General features: G+C 37.8%; 1 protein-coding gene across 1 annotated transcript in view; it reads right to left on the reverse strand.

The window, feature by feature from the left end:
• Positions 1-17,913, reverse strand: part of LOC150095877 (uncharacterized) — a 710,412-nt gene that overhangs the window by 36,162 nt on the left and 656,337 nt on the right. Inside the window, exon 52 of the mRNA XM_090409554.1 lies at positions 7,244-7,360. Within this exon, the coding sequence (XP_090265680.1) occupies positions 7,244-7,360 (117 nt within the window). The remainder of the gene's footprint in view (positions 1-7,243; positions 7,361-17,913) is intronic.

Raw genomic sequence — 17,913 nt, forward strand, 5'->3', positions numbered from 1 at the left:
CCTAAATTTCAGGTTTTTATCAATCATCAACCCCAGATCTCTTGTCTCCCCTACTTCCTCCAGTATAACTACTCCCATAGAGTATGCAGCATCCCATCGATGTTTCCCAAACCTCAAGACCTTACATTTTGTTGCATTAAACTGACACCCCCATTCATTTACGCATCTATCTAGCTTATTCATGGTAACACATCACTTTGTTACTTGTATATAGAAATATGACTTCTGCCATTGATTTTACTCTTGCATTTGCATAGGTCTAGTTCCCAGTGATGAGGGCATTTATCCTAAGATTAGAGTAAATTCCTGCTGGCCAATGGTAGTTAGACGTAAGGTTCAAACAATATTGTTTGACAGAATTAAAACTAAGGTATCCTGGGATGAACCAGGTATAGAGTCGAGAGAGATCTTTTTACATTATTCAGTTTTTGATAATCTGCTATATCTTTTACCATTTAATAAAGGCTGAAACTGGTCTGGGTAATGATCCTTCTCTATAATGTATGGCATTATATTATTATTATGTGACACCTCAAAGGAGTCCAAAGACTCATTTAGGAATGCATGGCATTATACATGCTCAAAAAGTGTATGTGCTTGCATTATGGGATACTAGATCAACCTGATGTAATGTCCACTGCCTCTATACAAGTAACCCCATTGTGAAAGTAATTCACGTGCTAATGTTTTGGTAATGATATGGCTCCTGCTTCTGGCAAACAAGTCCTCTGTATTATTTTTTCAATAAAGGTTGAAGCTGGTTTGGGTTGTGATCATTCCCATAATGCATAGTATTACACATACCTCAGAAGTGTGCATTATGGGATACTAGATCAAAATGTGAAGTCAACTGTCTCTCTTTATATATATATACTATACAAATATCCTAGTTGTGAAAATACTTCAAATGCAAACCTTCATTTCCTTCTACTTGTGTAAACTAAGAATGAAAACAAGAATATAATTTCTCATCAAGCATAATTTTGGAAGAAAGAAGGCACCTATTGATGCAATCTTTAAACAATTAGAGTTTGAAGTCCTTGAGGAAAACAGTAAAGAATAGAGGCAGATGGAATGAAAGAGGAGAAGTTGGTTTGGTATGTCTGATGCTGCATATAGATCAACATCTATATGTAGATGTTGATGCATATGTGTGTTTTTACGAGTTTAGAGGAGAGAAGTAAGAAAGTAGAGTAATGTACAGTACAGTGGAGCAATGCCCATGAAAACACCTATAGAAAAAGCGTAAGGCAGAATCAAAAAGTCTATGAGAAAGTGATTGGAATGTGTATGTGTGTCAGAAAGGGGGGGGGGAGCAAGTCATCGTTTTAAGCAGACTGCCTTCTTCTGAATAACATTTAACAACCCAAATGCAAAAACAGTATTCTAAGGTTTGGCAGGTTAGGCAAACATGGGATTTATACAGTGATAGCAATTACATAGTTGACCCACCATTTTAAGTAGAAAAGGATACCAAGCAGTGGCATCACTTGCCTGTTTAAGTTGGGTGTGCTGTCATGTGGCTTATATAAGCCGCACTATAAAATTCATGTCATTTGATCGTATGATTGCATTTTCATCAATGTATGAAAGTTTTAAGAGCACATTAGTACTCATCTTAATTGATCCTTTGCAATTAATTGTAAGATAACTTTGAATACTTTATCGATTAATATAATTTTAAATATGGAAAGCATAAAGGTCAAATGAACAATAACTATGCTTCACACATGCTGTTTATGTGAGAAGCACAAAGGGTTTATGCTGCATGGTGAGATTAATCGAAAAAAGTAATCACTTGGGAAATTATTATTTTCCTGCATTGAACCAAATCATTTTATTTACTTATTTATACACAAGTTCCAACCTCCTTCAACTATAATCATACAATCAGCAAAAGCTCTTGCAGAAAAGGACATTCAGTAGATCTTCAACACCATTTCCCATTGTAAATATGGATTAAAAAATGATAAATTATTTATAGAAAATTACTTTTCTATAGAAAAGTAATTTTCTATATTGGTGTCCTAAACATGGCAGTTCACACTTCATGCATGCAAAACAAATGAAACTTAGAAAACAAAAATAGTAACTCATGACAAATGACAACTTTCAATTGGATTGGTTGACAAAATAACCAGTCACAGTCACTTACTTCTGGGTGGTTTTAAAATCACTGGAAAGCTAAGAACTTCACCCACTGCGCCATCTGTACAAAGGGCTCCAAGGTGTCTTTATTTGTGACCCCACACCCAGGCTATTAACGCGAATGCGATGCGATGTTTACACATTGAAAAGTGTCCTCTTCATGAAGCATTAGTATATTGTGTTTAATTTTAGGAATCATGTGAAGCCAGGAAACAGTTTTGGGAGTTTTGAACAGGAATAAATGCAAAAATATAATATCGGTGATATTGGTATTCCGTGGGTGTGAACTGCACACCCTGAATAAACACACCTGATACCAAGCTTATTTTTGTAGGCTGAAGGGGCTATGGACATAATGCATTTGTTCTAGTAAAATGTGTAAATTACTCCAAGAATTTAATCTTGATCTGATATAACATTATGCTTTTCTTTTGTGATGTATGGAAGCTAAGCCTGGCTTATATGGTCTTCTTTTTTCATTTTTTTTTTTTAAGTATAATTTCTTCTTACTAGTCTGGGTCTATATAACTAAAGCCACGTACATAGTATATTCTGTACATCCTTAGTTTTTTGAGAATGGTCATGACAGTTTTGGTGACCTGCATGGAGGTGTGATAATGCATAATGGACTGAAAAAGCAAATTTGGTAATGTTAGCTTTTGCAATGTATACCATTTTGTCTGTAACTCTCTTAATATAGAGAGGAGACTTTTTTGCACATAGTCTTTTTCGTGTATTTCTGCAGTCATTTCACTGCTCAATCTTATGTCTTGGTTCCGGTCTTAACATGTTAGCCCTGAATAGCATCATCATCATCATCAAATTCCTGCCATGTACCCTCAAGGGGTGTACAGGATATGACAGTACTACATGAAAAAATTACATCATTACTAACTTCCTATCTACAATTTTCCTCCAAATCAGTCTGTTACATGTCAAGACACCAATATTATCAGATCTTATATTTCTATCGTCTAAGGCACTTTGTACCGTATCAATCCACCTATATCTTGGTCTTCCTCTGGGTCGTTTTGCTGCCAACCTGGTAGAGAACACTTGTTTTGCTAATCTTTCTTCGCCCATTCTGTTTAAGTGACCATACTACGTGAGATTAGCTCTGCTAACGCATTCCTAGATGTTGACAATGTCAAGTTCTTTCCTAATATCCTCATTTTTAATATGATATTGCCATTGATGCCATCTGTTCACACCTCTAATCTTTCTCAGGACTCTCATATCTGCGGTCTCTAGTCTTTGGTCAAGTGTTTTACTTCTGACCCAGCTCTCAGATCCATAAGTTAAAATTGGTTTGAACACAGTCTTGTATACAGCTAATTTAGTGTTCCGACTAATTTCTTTCTTATTCCATATGAATTTATTCAATTGACTTCCCACGATACCAGCTTTGCTGATTCTGTTGTCTATTTCTATATTTAGTTTACCATCTTCAGTAAAAATTGTGCCTAAGTAGCTGAAATGTTTTACTTGTTCCACAGGTTCTCCATTCACAACACAGTTGACAATTTCAATGATTCTGCCTATTTTCATTGTCTTTGTCTTTTTATTGCTGACCTTCATACCATATCTACTACAACAGCTATTCAATTTAGTCAGAGAATCTTGCAGACTTGTAGCAGATTTATTTAGAAGTATAACATCATCCGCATAAAGCAAAGAGCTGACATTAACATCTCCAATTTTGATATCAGGTTTAATACCACATTCCTTCATAATGTGATCCATATAGATAATGAATAACAGAGGGGATAATGTACATCCTTGTCTCACACCAGATTTAACATTAAACCATCTTCCTGTACTTCCTTCAATTCTAACTGCTGACTCACAACTCAAATAAAGACTAAGTATTGCTTGATATAATGCCCCATTGACACCATATAACTGCAGCGTATTGAATAGCTTCTCTCTTGGCACCTTGTCATATGCCTTTTCCAAATCGACAAAACTTAAATACAGATCTTTGTTATATTCCCATGCTTTCTCGACTATTTGTCGTAAAGTGAAGATCTGATCCTGACAGCCTCTATTTGGCCTGAATCCAGCTTGTTCTTCACCAAGCTTTTCTTCCACAATTCTTCTCAACCATTTCTCAAGTATACTTGCATAGATCTTGCCAGGAACACTCAGTAGGGAAATACCTCTGTAATTCTCACATTCAGTTTTATTTCCCTTTTTATATATGGGTACTATGAGAGCTCCACTCCAATCATCGGGAATTCGTCCCTCTGTCCAGGCTTTCTGAACTATGCAGTGCAGCCACTGTAAGACTCTTATACCACCATACTTCAGCATTTCTGGTCGAATATCATCTACTCCTGCTGCCTTTCCACATTTCAAGTCTTTGATGGCTTTTTCTACTTCAAGTATGGATATGTATTCCTGACTGCATGCCTGGTCAGTGTTTTTTATCACTGTGCTGTCATCACTGCTTGTATCATTTAGCAGTTTTTCAAAGTAATTACTCCATACTTCAATGATATCTTTTTCTCCTGTTTTCATTTCACCTTTATCATCTCTAATTCCTTTTACAGCACTCTTTCCTCCATTCCTAAGCTTCTTCAACAACCTCCAGAATATTTTGCCACCTTCTTGATATTTATTTTCTATATTCTTGCCAAAGTCCTCCCATGACTTTTGTTTATGGGAGTTTTACACACTGTTTAGCTTTCTTACATTTGTCTCTGTATTCTGTAAGAGTAAAAGCTGACTTATTTGCCAGGAACCTCCAGAATATTTTGCCACCTTCTTGATATTTATTTTCTATATTCTTGCCAAAGTCCTCCCATGACTTTTGTTTATGGGAGTTTTACACACTGTTTAGCTTTCTTACATTTGTCTCTGTATTCTGTAAGAGTAAAAGCTGACTTATTTGCCAGGAACTTTTGATATGCTTTCTTCTTTTCCTTCACCGCCTCTTTAACTTCCTGTGTCCACCAGGGAGTTCTGATTTTTTTATCCTTGCACACAACCTCACCACATGCCTCTCTGGCAAAATCAATCAATGTTTCCTTCAGAGTTTGCCACTGAATCTCCAAGGTTTGATTCCTGTTCTCAAACTCTTTCATTTTCTTTTCAATAATATTTCTGTATTTTAGTCTACAGTTCACATCTGAGAGCTGCTCAACTTTTATTCGCTTTAAAACTTTCTTACATGTTATTCTTTTCAATATGAAATTCAATTTTATCCTGCTCAAGACTAAATAGTGATCACTTCCAATTTCAAATCCTCTGTACACTCTGGTGTCCTGCACCAGGGAGAAAACATCACTATCAACAATAACATAGTCAATGAGACTTTTCTTATTCCTAGCCTCTTCTCTCCATGTGAATTTGTGCACATTTTTATGTTGGAACATGGTGTTAGTAATAACCAGTCCATGTCCTGAGCAGAAATCCAACAGATATTTGCCATTATTATTAGCTTTGCTCTTTTCTCCAAATTTTCCCAAAATATTTTTGTATGTCTCACAATCATTTCCTACTCTACTATTTAGATCCCCAACAAGGACCAACTTTTCCTTTTTCATTGTGTCAGTTGCTTTTTCTAAAGCCTCAAAAAATTCCTCCACTTCTACCTTAGGAGAACCTTCTGTGGGACCATAGGCACAAATAAGTCTCATTGTCCAGTTCCCCATTCTCATATTTGCCCACATTACTCTACTTGAGACTGACTGCCATTCAAGAAGATTAGCCTCGTATTTTGTGTTGAATACTATGGCTACTCCTTCTTTTCCTTGATTGTCATTGCCTGAATATAACATTTTGTATTTATTGCTCAGAAAGATCTCACCAGTTTTGATCTTTTTTGTTTCAGTCACCCCTATTATGTCGATCTGGTACTTATCTAATTCATCAGCTAGCTCCATTTCTTTGCCATTCAGGCTTCTTACGTTGATAGTACCGATCTTTAACTCTGGTGATGTTGAGTTGGGGTTTGTTTTCAGATTTGTTCCAGTAGCTGACTTTTCGCTGTTCGCCCTGGTTCCCTGGCGAAAACAACGGGGGCCTTGTTTAACCGGGCGACGCCCCAGCCGGCATGAAATTTTGTCATGTTGTACCATCATTTTTTATTTTGGTTTAACCAATAAGAATACAATTTGGTCGGCTAAATCCCAAATTGCCAGCCCGTCCTCGTTCGTTCAGTATCAAAGTAGATACCCAACAGGGTGCACCACGAGAAGGTGAGGATTGGACATTAGGTCAGAAGCCCTGGTCGGTTCTCCGCATTCCTTTAAAGGCTATGTGGAGGTCTCCTCTCAGTTATACAGCTTTGACCCTTAAGCACCCCTATATAGCCCTGAATAGCAACTATTATTAATAATAGTGAGTTCTGCATTTTGTATGTGTTTCTGTTTTTCTCTTCTTTTCTATATCATTTAAGGAGTTCTTATGATAAATAAAAGAAATTAATGTGCTCACACATTATCCTTTACATAAAGCAATGAAGGATTTGTGGATTGCATCTTTAAAGTGAATTCTGCAGAAGACCAAACAGATTGATAGTCAAAGAGTGCCACCTGTGAGATATGGAGAAAATCGGTCCAGTCAAATATTGCAATTCAGTACCATGGACACAAATTGATACAAGATTGGGTGTTGTCAAAGAGGAGGACCTCGTTCATGTTTCTGGTGTGCCAAACTCTACAGATGCCTTTTTTTCAGTTTCTATTGTCTCCATACACGTTCCTCAGATTGGTATGAATTTCCATCGGACTCGCATCTTCCATAGTAAGGAATTCAATCACCACTCTTCTCATGTGCTATGATCCTGTGACTGATCATAGCAACACTCACTGCGGTGGAACTAGACTACTGCCTACTCAGTGATGAATAAAGCTTATTGCTGTGATTGAATAAATAAATAAATAAATAAAGGCATTGCTTTCCTTCGTTATAATTTATGTTTACTTAAATTTGAAAACTTTTGGGTCACTCTTTATCAAATATCATACTCCACAATTTACAAGAAGTTGGGTAAAATACAAAGCCTCTCAAAAGTGCATAAATTCAATGAATCTCTATAAACACTATATTTGAATGAACTGTATATTTAAAATAAAAATTATTTCATCACCTCCTTTCTTTCCTTGATACTGATGTCTTTTTAACCTGTCATATAAATCTTCTTTTGTTCCATACAGACTGGCTGTACTCCTTGCTAAGCTATTTGTCTTCCCATGATGCAAAGTATCTAAAAGGCATATTAAAATAAATTTTAATATTAGAAAACAGTGCTACAGTTAAAAAAAAAAACTAAAAAAAATATTTTTCACTCTGTTAGCTTTCTTTAAATTAGCACTAATCTATTGGACTTTGACCACAACTTTTTTTTCTTTTCTTTATTAAGTGGGAGATGAGTATACTTATAAATTTTAATGATTAAAACAAAGTATTATTCAAACAAAGAATAATAATAATAATAATATATGTTACGGTTAAAGTGATAAATCCAGTTATTATTAATAAGTTAAAGTGAATAATTAGAATTAATCACTTTAAACGGTTAAAGGGACTAATTTCTAGAGTCTGGTAAATGTAAAAAAAAACATGTTTATAGGTTTTGTATATAGGCAGGCCCAACTGGTGGTGTGTGCGAGGTGTGAAATATACACAGGCACCACAGAAGAAAAGGCACCTAAATGATGTCAAAAAATATGTGATAAGAGTTTAAACGAACAACGAATGGTGCATATAATTATGAATGTACGTCGTCTTCCATTCGGACCCCTTCAGATCTTCCCGGAAACGAACAAATAAATTCTGGAATTGTATCCTGGACCCGATTATATCACTGTAATTTTTTATTAAAATTTACCTAAAATAGTTCTTTATTTTTTTGATGTATCATAAATCAACTAATGATTAATTGTAGAGTTCTGTCTAAAAAAACATTTGTATAAGCAGGACTAATCTGTAGGTAACATTATACTATAAAGCAGTTTTCATTTGTTATTCATTTCCTGTTTTATTTACACTTTATTCAAAAAAAAAAAAACATTATTGGAAAGGTGCCGAACATTAATCGCACACACAAGAAAAATACTATGCACCTGTCCTGTATATAGGTATTCATTCTCAATAGAAATTATAACAGCTTAGTTTAGGTTAGGTTAGGTTAGTTTATAATAAAAAAAGAAAGGAAAGTACTTCTTTTGCACTCAATGAAATCAAAAATCATTATAAACTAACCTAACCTAACCTAACCTTAATTGGTTAGGTTAGTTTATAATGAAAAAAGTAAGGAAAGTACTTCTTTTGCACTCAATGAAATCAGAAATCATTATAAACTAACCTGGATGTTGCATGTTGAACCAGAGTGTAGTTTGTCGTGGGCAGATTATTGGGGATGAAAGATAAACATTGTTGTGGGCCAAGCTTAATGATTGCGGGTAGATAAATGGGAATAACAAATAAAAGTTGTTGTGGGCAGATGAATGGGGATAATAGATAAACATTGTTGCTATACCTCTTTCCTCAATCAATGGAGAAAAACACTGATCAGTTCCTTTCTGATTTATCTATTAGCCCCATTCATCTTTTCAGCCCACAACAACTTTTATTTGTTATTCCCATTTATCTGCCTGCAATCATTAAGCTCAGCCCACAACAACGTTTATCTTTAACATGTTTTTATTACATGTACCAGACTCCTCTAGGAATTATTCACTTTAACCGGTTAAAGTGATTAATTCTCGTAAATTATTCACTTTAACCAGTAATTATTAATAATAATAACCGGATTTATCACTTTAACCGTAACATATATATAAGGCTCCAGAAATAACTTGTCATGGACAGGTTATCAGAAACAAATAGCAAATCTGTCAAGGTCTTAGAGAAATTAGTCAAGAAAAGAATACAGGATTGGATAGATGAAAATGGGATATTGTATGGGGGACAACATGGTTTTGTGAAGGGAAGATCATGCCTCAGTAACTTGCTCACGTTTTATAACACAGTGACAGCTAATCTGGATAAGGGGATTGGGTTTACAGTGATTCTACTGGACCTTGCCAAGGCCTTTGACAGGATACCACATGGAACCCTAATCAGTAAACTGGAGCAGATGGATATACAGGGCTGGTGAGATGGATAGGAGGGTGGTTGATGGAGAGATATAAAAGAGTGGTTTATTCAGGAGTGGAGTCTAAAAGACATCCACATGGAGTCTAAACCACATGGAACCCTAATCAGTAAACTGGAGCAGATGGATATACAGGGCTGGTGAGATGGATAGGAGGGTGGTTGATGGAGAGATATAAAAGAGTGGTTTATTCAGGAGTGGAGTCTAAAAGACATCTTGTGACTAGTGGAGTGCCACAGGGCTCCGTTCTTGGACCACTACTTTTCAATTTGTTCATCAATGATATAGGAAGGGATCTGAGAGAAAGTGTTCACTTGTTTGGTGATGATGCAAAGTTTGGTAGAGCAATTGTGAGTGCACAGGATGTCAAAATTTTACAGGATGATTTGGATAGTTTGGAGGACTGGGCTAGGAAAAATGGATGTCAATTTAATGTGGCAAAGTGTAAGGTTATGCACTTTGGGGTGAAAAGAATAGCAGCAGTATATCACACTGGTGGAACTGTACTCAAGGAGATTGACGAGGCCAGCGATTTGGGAGTGTTGGTGGATAGGGAATTGAAGTTTAGGGGGTACATTGCAAAAGTGGCTAAATCAGCTCATCAAATCACTTGGCTTCTGAAAAATACTTTAACATGCAGAGACAAACAAGTTATTGTTCCTCTGTATCGAGACTTGATAAGACCCCATCTGGACTATGCCCAGTTATGGGTGCCAGGGTTTCTTCATGATGGGGAGGAAGTGGAGAGGATCCAGAGACGAGTGACCAAAATGATAGCAGGTCTGTGGAATGAACCTTATGAGAATAGGTTGAAGATTTGTGGGTTGCAAAAATTGGTCGATAGGCGGAAAAGGGGTGATATGATTGAGACATTCAAATTACTGAAGGGTTACTATAAGATTAATCCAGAAGATATTTTTGAAAATAGGACTGGTGGCGGGAGGACTAGGGGCCATGCATGGAAGCAAGAATGTAGTTAACAAGGGTGTTAGAGCTAGGTTTTTTACTTGGAGAGTGGTGAATTAGTGGAATAGGCTGCCAGAGTCTGTGGTGGGTGCTACGACTGTGAATGAGTTCAAGGCAAGGTATGATAGACACTGTGTGAATGTCGAATAGTTGTTCTTGACATGATGTTAGGGCCTCCCTCGATGAGTCTGTCGGCTCCTTGGAGTTGCCCGGAATAATAATAAAGATCTGACAGAGTGAATTTCCAGCCTGGTTCTAAATGCCTTCAAATTATATTGCCTTCTCTTTGCATAATGGTGACCATGAGGTGATTACCTGGGTGGTTGCCAGCAGTGCGAGACCCCCTGTGAGAAAAGGGTATATGTGGAACTACAAGGGGGGGGGGTGATTATGAAGAGCATAGGAGACAGCTTGCAGATGTAGCGTGGAATGAGGAGTTAGCTGGAAAAGAGATCAATGCAGTTTGGGGGATTTTCAAAAACTATCTAGTAGATGCAATATCTAAATATATTCCAAGGGTGAGAAGGTTAAATAAGGTAGGTGTGAGATGGATGAATAAAGAGATTAAGCATGCAAATCAGAGAAAAAGGGCATTGTGGAGGCAGCATAAGAGAAGTGGAAATAACCAATTTCATGAGGTCTACAAAGACCAGACAAGGAGGGTGATTGGATGGTGAGAGTAGCTAAAGAGAGGTATGAACAGCAGTTAGCTAATGAAGCCAAAAAGAATCCTAGGGAGTTCTTTTGATATGTAGCCAGCAAAAGAAAGAATGATTATGGAAGGATGACATCGATTGCAGAAAATGGTATAAAGACAGCTGTTGCAGAATGTGTGGTGGAGATACTTAATGAGCAGTTCATAAAGTTCTTTTAATCTTGTGAATGTGACTTCATGGAAAGATTGAGAGCAGTTGATGATGGGGACGAGAGACTGACTGTAAGTGAGCAAGAGGTGTTTGGGGAGTTGAGTAAACTAGATGTAAATAAGGCTGTGGGAGTTCATAATATATCACCGCGTATTCTGAAAGAATGTGACAGGAAGATGGCGCCTGCCTTGATATATTTTTCTAATATGAGTCTTGCACTCGGTCAAGTTCCTAAGGTAGTGGAAGAAGGGCAAGATTGTGCCACTTCATAAAGGAGGTGATCGAACTCAAGCATCAAACTATAGGCCTATCTGTGTGTCAGGTGTTGTGGTTAAGTTGTTGAAGAAGCTTGTGAGAACTAGGATCCAGAGTTGGGTTGATAACAATGGTATTATCTTTGATGGACAGCATGGATTTGCTAAAGGGAAGTCATGTTTTAGTAATCTACTTACTTATTACAATAAAGTGACTGCTTCCGTGGACAGAGGAGAAGGATACACATTAATATACTTGGATTTCGCAAAGGCTTTTGATAGAGTACCTCATGATAAGTTGACAGTCAAACTAGAGCAGATGGGGTTGGATATTAAATTAGTGCATTGGATTGGAGACTGGCTATCTGATAGGTATCAACAAGTTGTGTATGGGGGTGCGATATCCAGGAAAAGGAAAGTCACTGGTGGAGTGCTTCAGGGGTCTGTTTTAGACTATTACTGTTTAACTTGTATATTAATGATATTGGCGAAGATTTGGATGGAGATATTCAGTTGTTTGCAGATGATGCAAAGTTGGGACGAACCATAAAGAGTAGTGAAGATGTTGTGGCCTTACAAGAAGACTTGAATAAACTGAGTGATTGGGCACGGAAAGGGGGATGTGAGTTCAATGTTGCAAAATGTAAGGTTTTAAAATTTGGAAAACAAAGATAGGATGTAGAATTTATGCTTGTTGAGGATATATTGTTGGAGGTGAAAGAAATAAGAGATCTGGGGGTGATAGTGGATAAGGATCTAAAATTTAGGGGACACATAGCCAAAATTGTGAAGACAACACAAAGGCTTCTGGGAGTGATGTGGAGGACACTGACGTGTAGAAGTAGGGAAATTCCTGTTCCGTTGTATAAGGCTTTGATTAGGCCACACATGGACTATTGTGCCCAGATTTAGTCACCTGGTTTTCAGAAGGATGAAGAGATGTTGGAAAGGGTCCAAAGGTGACTGACTAAGGTAGTTTCTGACCTCTGGAATGTCGAGTATGAGGAAAGATTGAGAAGATGTAATTTGCAGAGTCTGGTGGACAGGAGGAAGAGGGGAGATATGATAGAGACCTACAAGTTGGTAAGGGGGTTGTTATAGGATTAATGGTGATGAAGTTCTACAGAGAATAGTGGGAGATCAAGGGAGAATCAGAGGTCATCCCTGGAAACTGTATAAAGAGGGTGTGAGTAGGGGAGTGAGAGGCAGGATTTTATATGGAAAAAATGGCGGCTTGCATACACGTATCAGTCTCGCGTTTTGAATGTGAAATGTTTGCTACCTATGCTGGTAGATTTTGATCTATGGGATATTTACATTGGGATCTAGGACCCATTTCTCAAACTTTATTCTAACAGAGTTGTTGCCTCCTATCAGATATGTCAAAACCTCTCAATGAAAGCATATTCGAAGAAGTTTACAGAGAATTCCTAAGATTAGGAAAACTATTCAGCGACAACTGGCCAGGGAAAGTAAAACTGTTAGATACATCCCCCCCCCCCCCCCCCCACAGCAGTCACAGAGGATAGGATGGATGATTTAAATGATGGAAATATGTTGACTGAACCAGAATTAAGACACTCCACGAATATAGAGGATGCTGCATCCCTGGATAATACTCCGCAGTTTTTGGAAACCAACACAGAATTCCAAATGGTCAAAAAGAAAAGGAAAATCTCCTCTACTGCAGATACACCCAAAACAGCAGAGATAGAACCAGATAATGAAATTAAAGAAAGGGTACCCCCAGTCATCCTAAGGGTCAAGGAGCACTGGACGTCCATTGCATCCGCACTGAAATCTTCAGATATTACCTTCATTAAAGCCACAAACACAGAAGAAGGGATTCGCATACAACCTAAAACTTCATCAGACTACAGAAAAATAACCAAACTTCTAGACAACAACAACCTGCCATACCACACTTTTGCACTCAACAGTGATAAAAATTTAAAAGTAGTATTAAGGGGAGTAACTGAAACATTACAAATAGAAGACCTCACTGCAGACCTCCGATTTAAGGGATTTATCCCAATTAAAGTCAGCCGAATGCGGAGAGCTGATAAAACGCCCTATTCTCTAATTCTGGTGGAAATAAGTAAAGACCAAAAACATATATACAATCTCCAAACCATCTGTGATCTAGTCATAAAAGTTGAGGCATTGAAACATAAATCAATTACAACCCAGTGCCATAGATGCCAGAAGATTGGGCACGCACAACAATGCTGCAAGGCTGAATTTCATTGTGTGAAATGTGGTGGCAAACACGCATGAAATGAATGCCATAAACCCTGCACACTTCCAGCAAAGTGTGCAAACTGCGGAGGACCACACTCTGCAAAATATAGGGGCTGTATAGCATTTTCCCAAAACCAAAAGATACAACTGAAAACCAGTAAATCTCTTCAAGAACACACATCCTCCCATCAAACTATAGTCTCCACAATGGATGGAAGATCGTATGCTGAAGTTACAAGATCAATCTTCTAAAAAGACCCCAACCAAGTCAGTCACAGCAAACCAACAAACCTATCCTACTGAACATAACAAGCCACTTAGGTGAAATGCATGCTGAACTCTGCCAAACCAACCCAATTCAAGAAGCCAAGGATATCATCTTAAGGCATACACAATCATTCTTTATGGAAATTCTTAATGGATAAGTCTAAAAGAAAACCGAAATCGTTACAAATTGTTTCATGGAACGCAAATGGTTTATCTATCAAATTACAGAAGCTGTAGGAGTCTGCAGCAGAAACTCAAGCAGACATCATCCTCATAAATGAAACACATCTTCGTCCAAGTGACAAAATCAGAATCAATGGTTATTGCACTTACCGTACAGACAGATGCTTTGCTAGAGGTGGAGGCACTGCCATCTTTGTGAAAAGAAACATAAAACATGATTCAATAGCCGAACCCCAAACAGAACACATGGAAACTACATGAATAGAAATACATATGGAAAACACAAGCAGCATTGCGATATATGCAGCGTACAATCCCCCCCCCCCCCCCCGAAATAAAAAAACTCCTTGAATCTGACTTAGATGTGATACTAAACACAGGCAGAGTGGTGATTATAGCCGGAGATTTTAATGCCAGACATTCAGTCTAGAACAGCAGAAACTCAAATATTAATGGAAGAATACTCAACTCTTACACCACTTCAAGAAATATAACAGTAATAGGACCCACTGAATCCACACATTATGGAGCAACCGGACGTCCTGATGTACCTAGATATAGCTATATTAAAAAACATAGTGCACAGCTATCAGATACAAGCAATCAACGACTTAAGTTCTGATCATAACCCCATCATATTACAGCTAGGCACCATACAAGGTTTAATGGAAAACACCACCACATTTATAAATTGGAAACAACTTCCCTCAGCCTTCCAGGAAAACCTTGGTCCAATACCACATATAACATCTGCCGAAGATGTAGAAAAAGCAGTGAAAACTCTTGAAAAACAACTACTGACAGCTATAACACAGATAACAAATATAACCAAATGTACACCATCAAATAAACTCCCAGAGGATATAAAACGTCTTATCCAAGAGTAAAACAGATTAAGAAGACAATATCAGAGAACAATGGACCCAGCGGATAAACAAGCAGTCAATAGAGCAACAAACCATGTTCGATATGCCCTAAAGGGCCACCGTAACCAACTCTGGAATAACAAAATTCCCCAATTAAACACAGAGGATCAATCAATATGGAAAATGATGAAATCACTCTGTTCAAAGTGTTTTCCATTTCCTCCAATCCAAGGTGAATCTAATGTTGTCTACAATGACGAGGAAAAAGCTGAAGCATTTGCTGACAGTTTAGAAAACAATGCAGCCCCAATTATATCAATACAGATATAAATTTCATAAGTAAAATTCACACCCAAGTGTGTAACTCAAAATGCCTCACTCCAATCCAATAACAAATCTGTGTCACCAACAGAAATATATGAGATTTTAAGAAAACTAAATAACAAAAAGGCTCCGGGTCCAGATGGAATAACAAACAAGGTACTCAAGTTACTTCCTTGCAAAGGGGTTATGCATCTGGTAGCCATTATTAATACCATCCTCCAGCTAAATTATTTCCCAGAGCAATGTAAAATTGCTGACGTTTTCCTAATTCCCAAACCTGGAAAAAATACACAGTTTCCTGAAAATTACAGATCAGTCAGCCTTCTTTCGTGCATAGGTAAAATAGCCGAACGTGCTATTCTCACATGGGTTCAAGAGGCAACAGATATCAACCATGCTATTCAAGATGAACCATTCGGCTTTAGGAAATATCACTCCACAACGCTACAAATTTATAGAGTTATCGAACATATAACCCAAGGGTATGAATGGCACCAATACTCTGGCGCAGTTTTCCTGGACATCACTCAGGCATTTGATAAGAGTGTGGCATCACGGACTAATTTTTAAACTACACAAAGTTGGTATTCCATTACCACTATTTCTACTTATCAAATCATATCTAAATAACAGAAACTTTAAAAAATAAAACTCAATGGTATCAGATCCACAGAGAGGAGAATCACGGCCAGAGTCCCTCAAGGCTCTCTGCTATCCCCTACTCTTCTCCATATACATGGCAGATCTCCCCAAACTGTCCCCAGCTATCACCGCTCTATATGCCGATGACACAATCATTATAGCCAGATCCCTCTGTCCACACCTGGCCACAATCAAGCTGCATAGAGCAGTCAACGAATTGGAGGATTGGTACACCAAGTGGCATATCACAATTAATCCAAACAAAATCTCTGCAGTACTTTTCACCAGACATAAAGCAGAACCGAATACAAGCATACAAATGTTTGGTAAAATCATCCCTTGGCGCAATTCTATCACATATCTGGGAGTTCTTCTTGATAGATGTCTAAACTTCAAGTCATATATGGATAGTGTCGCCACTAAGGTGTCAGACCATAGCACAGCTATATCCACTTTTGAATAGGAACAGCTTCCTAAGCACAAGCAACAAAATTCTCCTTTTCAAATCAGTAATCAGACCGCGACTAACTTACACCTCTCCAACCTGGGGTCACACAACTAAACGCAACATCAACAGACTTCAGATAATACAAAATAAATGCCTAAGAATGGCATTTAATGCCCCATGGTTCATCAGAAACATCCAGTTACATCAAGAAGCCAATCTTCCAAATATTAAGACCTACATGACAAGCATTGCGGAGAAATTCTTCACAATCATGGATAATCACCCAAATCCGGTAGTTCGACAGGCAGCGGACTACAAGCCCTCAGATCGTTTCAAACATAAAAAACTGAAATCCTCCATCGCAAGAGAAAGCTGATACAGCCTCAATGCTCACAATGAGCAGGTAAATTGCCCACAATAATCTTATCATCCACAATCTAAAATCCAGATGAAGGGATAAAGAGTCAAGGACTCAGTCCATCAACCAATTAAGTTCAAAGTGAGAGGCAGGTTTTTTTGTGCAGAGTTGTAAATGATTGGAATGCCTTGCCTGAGAGTGTGGTGTCTGCAAGGAGTTTGAGTGTGTTTAAGACACGGTATGATGAGATGTGTGTGTGTGTGTGATAAAAGGCCCTCCCAGATGAGTCTTTGACTTCATGAGGTCTTGGGGTAATAATAATAATAATAATAATAATAATAATAATAATTAGGCAGGTGACCAGTGGTGTGCCTCAGGTCTCTGTACTTGGGTCGTTATTGTTTAATCTGTACATAAATGATATAGGAATTGGCTTGAAGGGAGATATTTAGTTGTTTGCTGATGATGCAAAGTTGGGTAACGCAATAAAAAATCAAGCTGATGTTGAGAGTTTGCAGGATGATTTAAATAAGATGGCAAAATGGGCAAAAGGTAATGGATCAGTTCAATATGGAAAAGTGTAAAGTTATGCATTTTGGGATTGAAAGATTACCAGTTGTGTACTACATTGTGGAACGGTACTCCAAGAAATTGATGAGGCTTGGGACTTGGGGTATTGGTGGATAGGGAGATGGTTCAGAGGACACATTGCTAAGGTGTCCAAGATTGCACATAGGATTACTTGGTTATTGAAGAACACACTAACATCCAGAGATAAAGAGATTATTTCCTTCTATAAGGCATTGATACTTCCACATTTGGATTACTGTGCTCAAGTCTGGTCATCTGGATTCCTTGGAAATGAGAAGGTTGTGGAGAGGGTTTAGAGGAGAGCGATTAAATTGGTGAGTGATGTAAAAAATGCTCCCTATATTGTAGATTGAGAGCATATCCCCTCTTCTACGCCTATCAACCAACTTCTGCTTGTGGATTGCAGAAGTTGGTTGATAGGCGGAGAAGAGGGGATATGATAGAAACATTTAAATTACTAAAAGGTTTTTATAAGATTGATGCAGGGGAAATATTTCAGCTGTGATGGAAGAACAAGACGTCATCCCTGGAAGGTGGTGAATGAGTGGAATGCATTGCCTGACTCAGTTGTGAGTTCTTCGTCTGTAAATGAATTCAAGAAGAGATATGATAGATATTGTTTTGATAGTTTGGGTCTCCTGTGATGAGTCACTG

This window comes from Typopeltis vanoorti, chromosome 19, assembly GCF_054136105.1.
Source record: "Typopeltis vanoorti isolate ZY-2024b chromosome 19, IOZ_Tvanoo_1.0, whole genome shotgun sequence".
NCBI classification, from domain to species: Eukaryota; Metazoa; Arthropoda; class Arachnida; order Uropygi; family Thelyphonidae; genus Typopeltis; species Typopeltis vanoorti.